The 17,480-nt window shown below is 44.0% G+C and overlaps 1 protein-coding gene across 14 annotated transcripts in view; it reads left to right on the forward strand.

Annotated features, from left to right (window-relative positions):
- LOC115025038 (calcium-activated potassium channel subunit alpha-1) overlaps nt 1–17,480 on the forward strand; it is a 76,913-nt gene that overhangs the window by 9,222 nt on the left and 50,211 nt on the right. For all 14 annotated transcript variants that reach the window (XR_003834177.1, XM_029457013.1, XM_029457012.1 and 11 more), the window contains exon 2: nt 4,585–4,728. Coding sequence is in view for 13 of the 14 variants with exons in the window: in XM_029457013.1 (XP_029312873.1) it covers nt 4,585–4,728 (144 nt within the window). In the remaining variant the exon portion in view is untranslated. The remainder of the gene's footprint in view (nt 1–4,584; nt 4,729–17,480) is intronic.

The raw sequence follows: 17,480 nt of genomic DNA on the forward strand, positions 1-17,480 counted from the left end.
GTTCATAGTTCTATTTTTGATGCTTTCGCACGTTACTGCAAACATGGCTATATTGAAGTACAGTTTTAAATGCAGGAACGTTAACATTTTTTATTTTTTATTATTCCTTTCTTAATACATTACTTTGAAGTATAAATCTGCTGATATTTAAATCAAATCAAAAATCGAATGTATTTATATAACCCAATATCACAAATTATACATTTGTCTCAGTGTGCTTTGCAGACTGTACAGGTTACGGCATCCTCTGTCCTTAGACCCTTGCACCGCACAAGGAAAACTTCCTAAAGAAACCCCACAATTAAAGGGGGAACAATGGAAGAAACCTCAGGGAGAGCAACTGAGGAGGGATCCCTCTCCCAGGACGGACAGACGTGCAATAGATGTCGTGTGTACTGGATAAACAACATAGTACAAATACAACATTTGACAGAAATGATGTTGTGATCACAAAGAGAAAGTATGGATGAATCCAGGATAATGTCAAAAAGTCTTCCCGATGTCAGGCAGGACCAGGGCAGCAGGCGCAGCCACGATTCCTGATCCTGACGTAAACTTTAATAGTGGCAACCTGCCACATGAGAGACACAGAAACTCCGGGGATGATGCCCCTGATGCTGAGTTAGTAACATACATTTACATAAATGCATACAGATAGAGAGGAGGAGAGAGGAAGAGAAGGAGAACAGGGAGGTGTCCCCTGGCAGTCTAAGCCTATAGCAGCATAACTAGGGGCTGATCCAAGGCAAGCCTGAGCCAGCCCTAACTATAAGCTTTAACAAAAAGGAAAGTCTTTAGCCTGCTCTTAAATGTGGAGAGTGTGTCTGCCTCCCGAACACAAACTGGAAGCTGGTTCCACTGGAGAGGAGCTTGATAGCTGAAGGCTCTGGCTCCCATTGTACTCTTAGAGACTCTAGGAACTACAAGTAACCCTGCAGTCTGGGAGCGTAATGCTCTAGTTGGTTTATAAGGTACTATGAGATCTTCAAGATATGCTGGAGCCTGACCATTAATTGCTTTGTAAGTCAGGAGAAGGATTTTGAATTCTATTCTGCATTTTACCGGGAGCCAGTGCAGAGCAGCCAATACAGGAGTAATATGATCCCGTTTCCTAGTTCCTGTCAATACACGTGCCGCTGCATTTTGGATCAACTGAAGAGTCTTAAGCGACTTTTTGGGACAACCTGATAACAATGAGTTGCAGTAATCCAGCCTTGAAGTAACAAATGCATGGACTAGTTTTTCTGCATCATTTTGAGACAGGACGTGTCTTATTTTTGCAATGTTACGTAGATGAAAGAAGGCAGTCCTTGAGATTTGTTTTATGTAGGAGTTAAAAGACAGATTCTGATCAAAGATGACGCCAAGATTCCTTACAGTGGTGCTGGAGGCCAAATTAATGCCACCCAGAGCTTCTATGTCATTAGAAAATGCGTTTCAGAGGCGTTTGGGGCCAAGTATAATAACTTCAGTTTTGTCTGTGTTTAACATCAAGAAGTTGCAGGCCATCCAAGTTTTTATGTCCTTAAGGCACGCTTGAAGTTTAGCCAATTGATTGGTTTCGTCTGGTTTATTGGGTATCAGCCGCATAACAATGAAAGTTTATAGAGTGGTTCCTTATAATATTGCCCAAAGGAAGCATATATAAGGTGAATTGAATAGGTCCATGTACACAACCTTGCGGGACTCCAAGACTAACTTTGGCTGTCATGGAGGATTTATCGTTAACACGTACAAACTGAGATCGCTCAGATAAATAGGACTTGAACCAGCTTAATGCGGTTCCTCTGATGCCAACACAATGTTCCAGTCTCTGTAGTAGAATGTCCTGATCAACAGTGCTGAAAGCAGCACTGAGGTCTAACAAGACAAGAACAGAGACAAGTCCTTTGTCTGATGCCAATATGCCAATGATGCCAATAGAAGGTCATTGGTAACTTTCACCAGTGTGTGCTATGGTGCTATGATGAACTCTAAATCCAGTTTGAAAAACCTCAAATAAACTATTATTATGTACACAACTGTTTTGCGACTGCTTTCTCAAGGATCTTAGCGAGAAAGGGAAGGTTAGATATCGGCCTATAGTTGGCTAAAACCTCTGGATCAAGACTAGGCTTTTTAAGAAGTGGTTTTATTACAGCCACTTTAAAGGATTGTGGTACGTAGCTAGATAATAGAGACAGGTTGAGCATATTTAATAATGAGGTGTTAGTTAATTCATTTAGCAAACGTTACTCACAGTAAATATTGTATTTTCAGTGGATTAATGGACATTTGTTGCTTTATTGAGTATTTACAACAGCATGATGTTGTATGTCGGATTTACTCAATGTAATAAAGGCACATGTCATCTAATGGAAGAGTGTGGATCATTAATGTGTACCCCGTAGTATCCCATATGTTGCAGACCATATTCATTCATTCCCTTATTTTAGTGGTGCTGCAACCCCTCAAGCTTTACAAAGATGCATGATGGAGTGGAAACACAACACATGTTGCATGGTTGCATGCCAGGAGTTCCTCGAAGCTTCTGCATCTGGAGGATGTGGCATGTTGAGATCTTCGGCATTACCTCCACAACAAGAAAGACTGATGCAACACGGTACACATGTGAATGGAAACTACATGAACTGTAACTTTCAACTGTGAGCAGTTTGTTTCCCCCTCTAACTATGTAAAGTGCATCAACTAATCCTACATGACGAGCAGAGCTGCAGGAGAAAGGCCTCAGAGAGAGTGATGTGTGACACCATTAAGGTAGAGGAGGAGTAGGATGTCACAGGGTAAAGAGTCTAAGTCGTGTTGGCCTTGAGGCTGTGGGGTGTTTCATCAGGGAGCATGGCTAACCTCTGCATCCTGTCTCGATTTCCTGCTCTGTGAATCATGCCAGTCCCAGCAGACAGACGGACAGACGAGAGACAGACAGACGGGTGGAGAGAGAGACAGGCAGGCAGGCAGGCAGGCAGCCCACTCAGTGGAGCAGAAACACCAGGAGCTCAGTGGCTGCCATGGATACACTCCTGGAGTCTCTTTGCTGCTCTCACTCTGTATGTTTACTGTATGCATGTGTGCGTGGGTATATTTTGGAAACGTTGAGCCTGGTCACTATGATGGGAACAATGGTGCATTTATGCTTTTGAAGTTGTGATTTTCGGTATTGAGCAGTTGCTCATGTTGTGTTTTTGCAAAACTGTCAATCAAAAAACGTAGGTGGTACTTTCTATTAACATGGTTTGGATTTCTGTCCGTGCTACTGTGCTCTTATGTCAACTTAAAGCTGATCTAATTTTTGTGTTTTATTTATCACAATGAATGAAGTGACAATTTATAATATGAAAAGGTTCACTTGTAGTTACAGAAGATGTTCCCCACAACTGAAGTTCACCTCACCTTGAAGAGTTTTAGTGTCTTCAAGCTTGTTGTTTTTCCTTCATTAACCTTTTTTCCAGACACAGCACAGACAATAACATAGTGGGGCCTTTGAAGTTTAATGCTGTATTAATCAATATTTTTATATTAACAAATGACGAACGTTGAATGACGGTGTAATGTGAAAGCTATCACTCTGCAGTTCTGCACTTTTTAGTTTTGGTTCTCAATCAACAGATGTTTCCAGTGAAAAAGCTCAGATAAACCCAGAACCTACCTTCCTAGTAGGCCTACTAAAGTTAGCGACTAACTGGTGAACATCGTGGAACATTTAGCAGCTAAAGAGACATATTTCTTTAAGAGTTGATGGAGACCAAAATAGAAGTAGAAGGAGAATGAATACTGGACTTGCATTTGTCCGGTGGCCAGAAACATGACTCCAAATGAATTTTAATGTTGCTCCATGTCTGCTAACACGTTAGCCATTAGGTGATATATCAATGTAAGTAATATAAGCTACCTGCATGTTGCTAACCAAGGAACTGTGGCTTTTATCATACTAAAGTTATTGCATGTACTGTTATGCATACTAACTGAAGAAGCTAATGTTTGAGTCAAAACAATAAAAGTCCTAGAATTCTTTTTTCACTTTTTGCTAATTAATGTTTCTGTTGTTACGCATCCGTGCATACGCACCGTCAATGATGTATAATATTCTTATACAAACATGACATTACACTGTGGAAACACTTGGGCATTGGTTATTGTCATTCACTGGACTCCAAGCTTCTGCACTGCTGGACATCACCAACAGAATTTTGACAAAGAAACTAACGTTAACTGGAGCACTAATACTGCCATGTTGCTCTACCTATTGTACCTTTCTACCTTCGTGTCTTTATCGGTCTCCGTACTGGGGCCTGCCTGGATGCTAGCTGGAGAGCAGCTTGGTGTACACAAATATGTTCTGAAAGAGTAGGACAATATAAACATTTATTTTACAACAAGCTGCTATGTGCTAGAGGACCTTTCCTGGTAATGATCCACTAGAAGAGGAAAAAGGCTGTTATGTAATGGGCGAGGCTATTCAATGATAATGTCAAAACTAACGTTTCTTTTAATGTTGTGCAGACTTTATAAATGAATCAGTTGCTGTTAAACTCTGGCCAAATGTCACATTTTACACTGTTAACTTCTGCATCCTTTTCCTTACAGACGGTCCATCGGATCAACACAGGCGATGGCATCAAACGCATTGACAAGGAAGACCCGGCGGCCAGCGAGGTGGGCTGGATGACCTCGGTCAAAGACTGGGCCGGAGTCATGATATCCGCTCAGACACTGACGGGAAGAGTCCTGGTGAGTTCACGCTCACTCATCATCCTATATTTAATCGGACATCTCAAGCTACTTCAGCCTACGTGTAGCAGGCCTTCTGTTAAGACGTCCATGAGATGAAGCGTGACAGCCGATCATGATCACTTCCTCATGACAGCTGGGCACTCTGGTTGAACCTCCTCATATGTCTGCTTAAGGGTTTTCTAAAAAACATTTGTTATTATAGGAAAAACCTTACCTCGCATCTAACAAGCCACAAACCGTTTAGCTTGAATGTTCTTTGAATTTATTTCTGCTTGTCCGACGCAGAAATATAGGCTACCAAAGGGCATATCTTTGCAGCTTATCTCTCAGACAGGGAGGCAAACAAAGCCAGGGTGAAAAAAGAGGAGATTTAAAGAGTGAATTAAGGTCAAACACCCCATAATGCCCTCAGACAGCAGCAGCAGAGAGAAACAGCTCCAGAAGGCTGCAGGGAGGGAGGGACATGTACAGTGTACCAATTGCATTTGGTCAGCTGAAGTGGTTGCCATGGTGCCTGGTGTGTCTGTTGACAGTGTCATGTGGAGAGCACATGCCTCTTCGATCACATTATATGAGATCCATATCAGATCCTTATTTTTGCTGTCCCTACCGGTGGGACGGCGTCTTGTCAAGGACATTTGATGGAGATACTGCTATACTCTTTGCTTTTTATTTTACAAGAGTGTTTGATGATTTGGATGCAAGTGCCAGAGTAGGACTGAGGAGTGATGAAATTATATGGCATGAGTGGGAGAACCATGCCAAGGCTTGCTGCAGTGCTTGGGGCTCATCCCACTTTCACCCACCCCACTAAATGTGGTGCAGCATCTCCATTTGGCTCAGTATGTGGAGGTTGTTAATCATGCATTCTGGATTGGCAATCGCACTCAAGCATAGTGGTTTCATGTGGAATATTAAGAAACTACTTAATTTATGTTTGTGGGACAAAAAAAGAAGCTACTGGCAATGTTGGAAGGGTAAGACGATGGGATAAGCAGCAAATCCCTGTAGTTGTTATAAACACAAATTATTCATTTAAAAGGTCTCTCACTGTGACAAACACTTCATGTCAAGTGCTTTAGTCATAAAATGTGCATCATGTTTGTACGATAAAGGTCCTGCTTTTTGTTGTATGTTGTCATTTAAAACCCGGTGAAGTGCAACGTTTGTTTGTTGTTTTGAGATGATGTGTGTAGCCGTAAGCCTCTGCGATGAGGTGAATAATACCAGGAACGTAATAAAACCCCATTTTTTTTTGCTCCTAGTTTGAGCTAAAAACAGCACATTTCCTTCATCTTCCTCCAAATGTCGTATGAAACTCTGATGACTCAGCCTGAACTCAGGTTGGCCCCACGGCTTCTTCTATCACCTCGTCCTGAGCACAGTGATGGTTAATGGTGACAGCAACATATTGCTAAGGGAAGCGTGACATCCGCTCATCCTGCGTTTCCTTGTTTTTCACTTTGAGCCACCAACGCTCCCCTCAGTGTGCAGCTGAAGTGTCCTGTCTCAATGATGGCTTGACACACAACTGTTTAGCGAGCACTCGTCTGTAACCATGGTAACTGCAGCTTACCTAAACACGGCAGATGAGTGTGTTTTCTATGTCAGCTTGTTTAGGGGACACATTAAAACCTCTCTGGGAACCATCACCTTATCGTGGTGGAGAGGTTTGTGTGTCCCTATGAACCTGAGAGCTGTGTTGTCTGGAGCCTAGTGCTCCTGGTAGGGTCTCCCAAGGCAAATTGGTCTCAGGTGAGGGGCCAGACTAAGAATGGTTCAAAAACGACTTCATGAAAGAAAGGGAAAGGAAAAGAGAGACCCTGCCCGGAGGAAGCCCGGGGCCCCCGTCTGGAGCCAGGCCCAGAGGGAGGGCCCGACAGCGAGCGCCTGGTGGCCGGGTTTGCCACGGAGCCCGGTCGGGCACAGCCCGAAGAAGCTACGTGGTGCCTCCCATCCAGCCTTCCTGTGGGCCCACCACTCATGGGAAAAACCGCTGCGGTCAGGTGCGCTGTCACACGGGTGGCAGTGATGGTCAGGGACCTCGACGGACCAGACCTGGGCAGCAGAGGCTGGCTCTGGGGACGTGGAACGTCACCTCTCTGTGGGGGAAGGAGCCGGAACTAGTGCGGGAGGTGGATCGCTACCAGTTGGATCTGGTGGGGCTTACCTTGGCTCTGGAACCGTACTCCTGGATAGGGGTTGGACTCTATTCTTCTCCGGAGTTGCCCAAGGTGTGAGGCGTCGGGCCGGGGTGGGGATACTCACTAGCCCCCGGCTGAGCGCCGCTACGTTGGAGTTTATCTCGGTGGACGAGAGGGTCGCCTCCCTACGCCTTCGGGTTATGGGGGGGAAAACTCTGACTGTTGTTTGTGCCTATGCCCCAAACCGCAGTTCTGAGTATTCGGCCTTCTTGGAGACCCTGAATGGAGCCCTGCAGGGGGCTCCAGTAGGGGACTCCGTAGTCTTGCTGGGAGACTTCAATGCACACGTGGGAAACGATGGAGACACCTGGAGAGGCGTGATTGGGAGGAAGGGCCTCCCTGATCTAAGCAGCGGGTGTGGGAGAAGTTCGGAGAAGCTATGGAGAAGGACTTTCGGTCGGCACCAAGGTGCTTCTGGAAAACCATCTGGCACCTCAGGAGGGGGAAGCGAGGAACCATCCAAGCTGTGTACAGCAAGGGTGGGACCCTGCTGACTTCGACTGAAAAGGTTATCGGCCGGTGGAAGGAGCACTTTGAGGAACTCCTGAATCCGACTAACACGCCCTCTATGGTTGAGGCAGAGCTGGAAGCTGATGGGGGATCATCGTCAATTTCCCTGATGGAAGTCACTGAGGTAGTCAAACAACTCCACAGTGGCAAAGCCGCAGGGGTTGATGAGATCCGTCCAGAAATGCTGAAGGCTTTGGGTGTTGAGGGGCTGTCTTGGTTGACACGCCTCGTCAACATTGCGTCTGGGACAGTGCCTAGGGGTTGGCAGACCGGGGTGGTGGTTCCCCTATTTAAAAAGGGGGACCAGAGAGTGTGTGCCAACTACAGGGGTATCACACTTCTCAGCCTCCCTGGTAAAGTCTACTCCAAGGTACTGGAAAGGAGGGTTCGGCCGGTAGTCGAACCTCTGATTGAAGAGGAACAATGCGGATTCCGTCCTGGTCGTGGAACAACAGACCAACTCTTTACTCTTGCAAGGATCCTGGAGGGGGCCTGGGAGTACGCCCATCCGGTCTACATGTGTTTTGTGGATCTGGAGAAGGCGTATGACCAGGGTCCCCCGGGTGATACTGTGGGAGGTGCTGCGGGAGTATGGGGTGAGGGGGTCACTTTTGAGGACCATCCAATCCCTGTACGCCCAAAGCAAGAGTTGTGTCCGGATACTCGGCAGTAAGTCGGACTCGTTTCCCGTGAATGTTGGCCTCCGCCAGGGCTGCGCTTTATCACCAATCCTGTTCGTGATTTTCATGGATAGGATATCGAGGCGTAGTCGTGGAGGAGAGGGGTTGCAGTTCGGTGACCTGAGGATCTCATCGCTGCTCTTTGCAGATGATGTGGTCCTTATGGCATCATCGGTCTGTGACCTTCAACAGTCACTGGATCGGTTCGCAGCCGAGTGTGCAGCGGTTGGGATGAGGATCAGCACCTCCAAATCTGAGGCCATGGCTCTCAGCAGGAAACCGGTGGATTGCCTACTCCGGGTAGGGAATGAGCCATTACCCCAAGTGAAGGAGTTCAAGTACCTCGGGGTCTTGTTCGCGAGTGAGGGGACAATGGAGCGAGAGATTGGCCGGAGAATCGGAGCAGCGGGGGCGGTATTACAGTCACTTTACCGCACCGTTGTGACGAAAAGAGAGCTGAGCCAGAAGGCAAAGCTCTCAATATACCGGTCGATCTTCGTTCCTACCCTCACCTATGGTCATGAAGGCTGGGTCATGACTGAAAGAACGAGATCACGGGTACAAGCGGCCGAAATGGGTTTTCTCAGACGGGTGGCTGGCGTCTCCCTTAGAGATAGGGTGAGAAGCTCAGCCATCCGTGAGAGACTCGGAGTAGAGCCGCTGCTCCTTTACGTTGAAAGGAGCCAGTTGAGGTGGTTCGGGCATCTAGTAAGGATGCCACCTGGGCGCCTCCCTAGGGAGGTGTTCCAGGCACTGTCCAGCTGGGAGGAGACCCCGGGGAAGACCAAGGACTCGGTGGAGAGATTATATCTCCTCACTGGCCTGGGAACGCCTCAGGATCCCCCAGTCAGAGCTGGAGGATGTGGCCCGGAGAAGGGAAGATTGGGGTTCCTTACTGGAGCTGCTGCCCCCGCGACCCTATTCCGGATAAGCGGTGGACGATGGATGGATGGATTAAAGCCGGTGTGTGTGTGTGTGTGTGTGTGTGTGTGTGTGTGTGTGTGTGTGTGTGTGTGTGTGTGTTTGTTGAGTTGCTAGTCCCACATCTTCACCCACGCTGCTGGTTTCTCTTCTAAAACCATAGTTATTACAAGCAGCCTATTTGCTCTTGAAATATTCCGAAACATCTTTTCACTCACAGGATATTAATGTTCACCTGTTTTATACTTGCAGCCAGTAGAGGGTGGATTTAATGTGTTTTACCTCTTCATATACTCGGGGAGTAGAATATTCTCAGTTCTTCTCCATGATACACTTCGTGCATGTGAATCCAAGCGAAATGCGTGTCCTCTAATTAATTTGACTAATTAAACATGATTAAAAGGTGAAGAAGGGGAAGCAGTCAAGAAGAGAATAAATCTCACCCTTTAAAGACAATTGAGACATGGATTATTCAAAAAGGAAGCTCAGCTCCAGGATGCCTTCAGTATTTTGCAGTTGTGATGTTAGTCGTGGATCAGTCAAGTAGACATAAGTATCTATAGACTCAAGTACTTATATAGCTCTTAGTTCAGAGTAGTAGTTACAGAAGGGAGAATAGAAAACGGAAACAAATGAGGCAACAAGAAAATGAGTAAGGTGCGTTTATAAAAGGTGCGTAATCACCAGTTGGAGAACCTGACTTTAACTGTTCTTGTAAACCTTTGTATTTGGCCTAATGTCCATTGAAACAATGATGCTTGTTACCAGCCATATTTTCAATGAAACTAAGTGGCAGTTCAATAACTATAGAACTACATCAATTTGTTTAGTGTGCACAGTTAAAGCACTCAATGTGTTCAGACTGTTATTATTTCATTTGTATTATTTTATCATTGTTATTTGTATTTTTATTAGTCATCATTATTATCCTCCATCATCATCACCAGAACCATTATTACAATAATTGTTATTTTTTATTATTATTTGTCTTAACATGTCGCTCCCCTCGCTGACATCGTCAGCCACATTGTCTAAAGCAAAACTTTAAAAAAAAAGCGCTGGGGGATAAAAAAAAACCACTACATTTCCCACAATGCACTTCACCCCTCGTGATGTGTTTCAACGATTTCAAAGTCTTAAACGATGATGATATCATTGTATAAAAAGGGATATACGCACATGTTGCATCCGGTCTTAATGGGTTAGAGTACATGAAACGAGCCTCAGTCTCTAATCTTACCATCAGATAGCTTCTTAGTTGGAGGGTTACAGTATGTTGTTGTCATATTGCATGAAATGAATGTCTCTCGCTTCTTATAATCTGGCTTTTCAGACTGAAATTTGAGGTATTAACCTCAACAATTGCAGCATGACACGCTTCAACCAAATGTGATCGTCACTACACGGCGAGCTGTTTACCTCTGACTGTTGATGTTGAGTGATAAACAGGTGCAGACTGCCCTATGGAAAGCCCAGAGGCCTGATGTTCATTTGCCCGGCTGGCGTTGCGTCTCAGCAGATTGTAAAAGATCAAACTTTGCCTTGAGGGCTATTTGATTAGCAGGGAGGACACTTCCCGATGACCTTTAAGTCTGTAAAGGTTTATCTGCTGGAGATCAGTGCTCCACTCCACATGCACTCACATAAAAGGCGAAGCCTCTTGTTTATTCTCTCATTTCAGATCTGCAGCATGCTGAATGTAAGGATATGGTTTACCCCCAGATTGGGGACATGGAAGGATCCCATCTGTCATCTTATGCATTATTGCATTTCCCCTCCCCCTAGTCACTCTTGCATCATACAAGACCACCCTTCCTATTCATGAAATATGTCATCTCATTACTGTTTGCTAACGTCAAAACAAACAAAAGTCGCTTTAGGGGCTGAACAGGTGGCTACAGCTTGTACGTGTGCCAAGAAACCCAGCGGCTCTCCTGTAATGTCACGCATGTATTTCCTCAGTTCAGTCAGACTTCCCTCGAGAATGTAATCATGAGGAAATTGTAAGATGGGGAGTGTGTGTGATGGAGCGAGTCTGAGGTTAGAGTATTCTGGGGGAAAATGTTATTTTATCTTAAATGATGAGATCCCGCTGAGTGACATTTAGCTCATGTGCGCTCGGTTCTAGAGGTCCACGGGGGGGAGGGATGGGATGCCGCAAAACTATTATTCTGGCCAGAGAAAGGTTTTCTATTAATGGAAGCACAGAGCTGCCCTTTGGCACTATTCAGTTTGCACTCTTTGCCCCCTAACCCCAATCACGGTCACAGGTAAAACCGTTTTTAAAGTCGGTTTTATTTCCTGTATGTCCAAAGATTTTCAACACACAACAAATATCTGCATTTTAATGGTTATAGGTGAGTGTCAATGTTATATAAATACAAGAACTATATTGATGGGACCTTCTACTGTCAAAAAAGGTATTGTTTATAAAAAAGGGAATAGAAATGTCGCCCATCCTGTGGTTCTTGTTTTTCCTATTTTCATTTGAGATTCATATGTTTTGAGTCATTGGCACTAAGGGTTCCCATCATGCTTTGGTTGTATGTTTGGGTAAATATGAAGCGTAATGTTTCCATTGAGTCAACCACTTAGCTGTGAGCTACACCCGAGCCCTGTTTTTTATCTGACAATTTAAATTATGACAATTCAGCAACATGGAAAGTCATGGTACATTAGCTGCTAGCTCTGTGTGTGTGTGTGTGTGTGTGTGTGTGTGTGTGTGTGTGTGTGTGTGTGTGTGTGTGTGTGTGTGTGTGTGTGTGTGTGTGTGTGTGTGTGTGTGTGTGTGTGTGTGATGGACAGAGCAGGATTACTTTGATCCTAAAGAATAAGTTTAAACATGATTAAGGAGGCACAATCTGTTTATAAAGAGTGCTTTATTTAATATGATTTCCAAGCAGACTTATGGGTGTTTATCCTCAATAGATATTTATTACTTACAGTCATAAGTCTCCGTATCCCCATGTTTACAATTCATTGTGTCAGGACTATATATCCTTTATTTAACCAGATACAAGTCTCATTGAAATTTAAAATCTCTTTTTCAACAGTGACAGCATAAACATTGTTTCAACAATAATCAACAACACAAACGAATGAATACAACGGTCGGACACTACAAATGAATGAGCACAATATCCAGTTAATATGCAATATTAAAAAAAACGAACCTAAAACGATTTTTTGTGTGAAATTGTTTCAAACAAATACATAAAACATGCAAAAGACCCCAAGTTCAGTGAGAAAGATCTGGCAAGCAGTGGGGTACCGCGAGCTGGAGGCGATGTCTGCTGAGTCACCTCTAGCTCATCATTGCAAGCTGCCAAACAAAAAGGACTGCAGATTCAGTGTCGTCTGGGTTTACCGGGGTCAACATGTGGAGGAAGTCCTATTGGATGTCTTGACCGCTGTCTAGATTTGATGTCGCTCGGGATCAGCTTCAGGGGGAGGAAGGAGCTCTGAACGGATTTATAGGTGGGCTAGAAGGGCACTTTCATCATGCGGACAAACTCTCCTCCTACTCCTCTGAGGGGCTCGGCGAGCAGCGGCAATTGTACCGCTACATGGAAAAGCTTTTTGTCTGATGAGAGTGGATAAAAGAGCAAGAGAAAGAGTAAACACTTTGGTGGGGACTTGCTGTCTTCTCTGGCACTGCATCAGCAGAAATGTCCAATATGCCTTTTGGAGGCGATGGAAGCACTTGTCCCTTTCATGACTGAGAATTCAGCTTAGTGCTTCTTTATCATCACACATTTCCCACAGTGTTCAGCTCAGCATGAAATAACTCAGACAGCATTTACTCTGCGTGCCCTTTTCTTGACATTCCCAGTTAACACTTCAGATTAGGATGTCAGGGTCCTTGTATGTAACAGATATTCCACTGCCGTGCCCGTGGCCTTGTGACGGAGACAAGAGGCTGTTTGCCACCTGTGGACTCTGGTGCCAGCGGGATCGTGTGTTACTTTCACCGCGCCCAGTGCAACGGAGTGAACAACGTGGGAGCGCCAGTCGGCTCTCTGCCCGCCTCTAAGTCTGCCGCTATTTTCGGGTGACAGCAGCTGCCAGGCCTGTTCTGTCAGGGTCTTGCAGAAGGAAACAATGCCATGTGTGACCAAAGTTAAACTGGTGCTTTTGTTGTCCCCAGTCAAAACAAACATCTCATTAATCCATTCTGATTTGGAGTCTGATAAACTTTCTTTTCTGAAACCAAGTGCAGTGGATAGCGGATAGCGGCGTCATCCACTATAGAAATGAGGGTATACATCTTGAAACAAGAAAGAATAAGGCAGGTCAGTGCACTAAAATGGAGGAACATTGAACTTTATAAAAAAAATGGTATTTTATTATATTATATAAAAGGACTAATCTGTGTTTGTTCAGATTATTTATAAGAACTGGTCAATTTCTATCTTTTGGTCAGTACAGACATTCATGTCCCCATCAGGATACAATACATCTTAATGATTTATACTTTTATATACTTTTTAAATTTACATACATACATTGGACGATAAACCTGTAACATTGGTGCAAATTAGCAAATGTTAACATGCTAAGACTAACATTTATAAAGCACCACTGTGCCTAAATGCAGCCTCACAAAGCCTCTCGCGTGGCCGTAGACTCCTGGTCTTGCTTTTACTTTTTTCCGATGGACCGTGGTGTATAATCAGCAGCTCATTTGCATTTTTCTTCCATTTTTCCTCTTCACCTTCTATGAAGAGAATAATTTTCTGAGTGGTTAATGTCCCAAGAGGATCCTTTTTTTTTTTTTTTTACTGTGGATGCAGCAGGAACCCTACCTTTTTGCCTCCTGATAATTGGTCTGTTCTTTTTAAATGAGCCCTAGTATTTATTTGTTGGCCAGTTTCTTAATACAAAGGACTTTACTGTCTTCTTTACAGGTTTGCTTTGATGGTGTCTGTCTAGATTTAACATCATTAGTATTTGCCCTCTGTGCAGCACACAGACAAATGTTAGTGTCGCTTTGACATATTTATTTGAAAGTGTCTTGATCCGTGGCCATCTGTGTCTGAGTCTACGGACTGAGAGTCGCTTGATCTTTAACTCTCTGCTCTCATGGGGCCTAATTCTTGCAGCAGTGGTTTTTGGACAAGAGCAAGTACCAGGTGTGATAATGATCACCCCCCAGGGGGCAGGGGGAGAAGGGTTTTCTAATTTGGAGCTTCTCTATGTTTGGCTGCCACATATTCAGCAGGATCTCATTTGGCACAAACAGTCGGTGGAGTATAATTAGTTTTGTGGAGCAGCGTCATTTTCCGAAAGCAGGAAAAACCGTGGAGAGGAGATTTGCGATAAAATCCTTTCCTGTCCCAAAAAAAAATTCCAATTTTATGAGCAGTGTTATGATAAGAAATCTGTCACGAATTTGGCTCCCCAGATTCCATTAACAATCATTAGCTACACAATGACCGCTGCTGTGTAAGAGCTCACACAGTCTTCAAAACTCATCAAAATCATCCCTTTCCTCTCACAGGAAAGACACACATAAAGGAGTAATAACACATTAACACATTATGTGTAAAGGACTCTTGTTTTTGCAGCCCCAGAAGCTTTCTTTTGGCGAGTTCAGTTCGATGAATTAAAACGGCCCTCTGAGAGAAGATTAACATGCGGAGGTTAATAGATGCTGCAAACTGGTCAAACGGCGAGTTCTGAAAGTTCACTTTAAGTTCGCCGCTCGCTCTGTGCTCTAAATTACAATCAAACTATTAATTATACCGATTGCAGAATATGAATCCAATCTTATGCTTTAATATCTCCGAAAACATTTTCCACCTGCTGCAGAACTCGCACCTCATGCAGCCCACATCGCCTCCACCCTTTAAACATATATGCGGCTGCTACAGTTACAGTATGTCCAGCTTCCCTCATGCAGAACATGATTTCCATTTTCATGATGGGAATTTTCATTTCCATTGTTAGCGCAGGGCAGTTTCTCTCTCTCTCTCTCTCTCTCTCTCTCTCTCTCTCTCTCTCTCTCTCTCTCTCTCTCTCTCTCTCTCTCTCTCTCTCTCAGTGGGAACCCCCTCCTCCCCTGAAGAACTGCCAGAAAAGGTGACTCGTCACTTTTGCTCCAAACAAACTCCTTTCCGCTCATCGATAGACATCCGTTCTTGCATAGTTTCTATTTTATTTTCACGAAAAACATCAGTTTTCCTTATTTGTCAGCTTCTTTCTCTTGTTTTCAAGACTACGAGGCAAGTGAGTTACAACCTCATATTTCAGCTGACAGACAGCGAGAGACTGGGGGGGGCGCATCCAGCCCCTCCCACCCTAAGCTCTTTACGCCTCACTGTGAGAGTGGTTGGGCTGCTTCCAGGATGGTTTAAATCCTGGCTTAGCCACTGTGGGATTTGGGGTTCTACGCTGCATGTTTTGATTGTGGGTATTTTAATAGCTGAATAATGGTGCAAACTATAGTAAGTAAGTCTCTCATTTACAACAGAGCCAAACACGCTGTTTTGGGTCTAATGAGAGTAGATTTATGGATCAATCCCGTCACATCAAAGAGATATAAAAAGGCAAACCGAATCCCAATGGACTTTCAAGTGGAGCGTGACGGAGAGAGAGATGTTCCACCAGGCTTGACCTAAAAATGTTTCGAGGATAGCAGCCTTGTTGTCACAGCTCAGGGAGGATGTCGTCAGCACTCGGGAGAGCAACATCGCTCACTATATACAGTGACCGGCGTCAAACAAACAAGAGGATCAGGTTTCAGGCGGCGGGTAGTTACGGTGCAACCTATACAACATGTAACGCAAACTGAGCACTGGTGTGTAGCTGCCAAGGGCTTAAAGGAGGATCCAGTTTCTAAGTACTTTAACCTCCATTATTTTTTAAATATCTGTGCAATCTGGCTATTGGGTAGACGCCAGAAATCGAGCCACTGTCTTTCAGCTTAAAGCTTACGTGTTTTATATATTCCTTTACATGTGATTATTGTTTCAATGATACAACGCATACTTCTAAAACCACCGCTACGAAACTAGATATAATAATAATGTACTTCTATTTGCATCAAAAGGGGCACCGCTGAAGATTCCTTGTTGGTCTCATGTAATATGTATTTTAAAGTTCCTGTTTAGAGGTGCAAAATATAGGAATATCACTGCAGACTGACCACTGTGGCAGTAAAGAAAATGGCAGCAGTAAATCAACACGATGCAATAAGAACAGCAATGCAACAGTTTTTTTATGTGGCCTTTAATGGCTCACAGCAGCTCCAGTCCCATGTGATATGACAAAAGCAGTCAGAAATACTTGTGTATGTTATTTTACTCAGAATTTCTGCGCCCCTAAGTATAATTATATTATATATATATTATATTATATGTATAATTTCCATCAGGCTTAGTAAATATCCCCCCACTTTGCCTTGAAGACCAAACCCAAGACCAAAATGTCATCCATAGTTTTGAAAAGAAAAAAGACAATTAATAGTCGGTCTATTTTGTCCCCCTTCATGCTGATTATATACATCGTGGGAGGAGGAAGAAATGTTTGAACACGAGACTCACTTCAGACTCCAAACATACTTTCTGAACATGCCCTTATTTGTACAAGAATTGGGTCAGCGACATGGAGTATTCATCCAAACAGAAAGAGGCCGCTCACCACTATGTTGTGTAAACAGTTTAAAGGTGATTTAAAGTGTGACTCACTGCTTTCTTGGCCCTTACTCCAATGTTCTACCTTTCCCCTGCTGCTGCTGCTTCTGCTGCTGCCATGTGCATAGAAATGTAGCTTTTAGGAAATAAAATGCTTTTTTTAAACTCTCATTTAAACCGTTTCTAAAATCTAATCTTGACCTCAGAAGCCCCTGAAATCTATTTCCCAGTTTGTCCATTTTTTTTCTTCCCTTTTTTTGGATTCCCAGTAGAAACCTGCAGGAGCCTTTTACACCAGTTCACTGAGCAGCACTCATTAGAGCTCGGTGTGTTGATGTTGGGGTAAGAAGTAAATCGTAATGTGTGAGTGGCTGGAGAGGCCCTGCAGACTCTTCCCCAGGCAAACCACATTTCTCAGGAGTGTTATTGCTTATAGCTGACAGTCATGTGTGTGTGTGTGTGTGGTCCACTGCACTATAAAAGGAATATGTCTGATGTTCCTTTTTTATGCATGTACGAAGAAGAAAAATGATTTTATTTCCCAAATTAATTCTGACATTTGCAGTCATTTCGGACAAATGCCACATTCAGGGAAGATATAATTTATCTTAAGACACGAATCAATGTGCATCAAGCTGCCACACATTGTCATTTGGACAGCAGCTGTTGGGAAAGTTGGTCGGGTTATTTTTGACCTGCTGTTTTCAAAACCAGAGCGTGTTTGCTTAGACACTGTTAATAGTTATAATGTCATCAACACAGGCTCCCTCTGACGACGTTTGTTAGACAACATGAAAACA

Source organism: Cottoperca gobio, chromosome 19 (assembly GCF_900634415.1).
Source record: "Cottoperca gobio chromosome 19, fCotGob3.1, whole genome shotgun sequence".
Classification (NCBI taxonomy): Eukaryota; Metazoa; Chordata; class Actinopteri; order Perciformes; family Bovichtidae; genus Cottoperca; species Cottoperca gobio.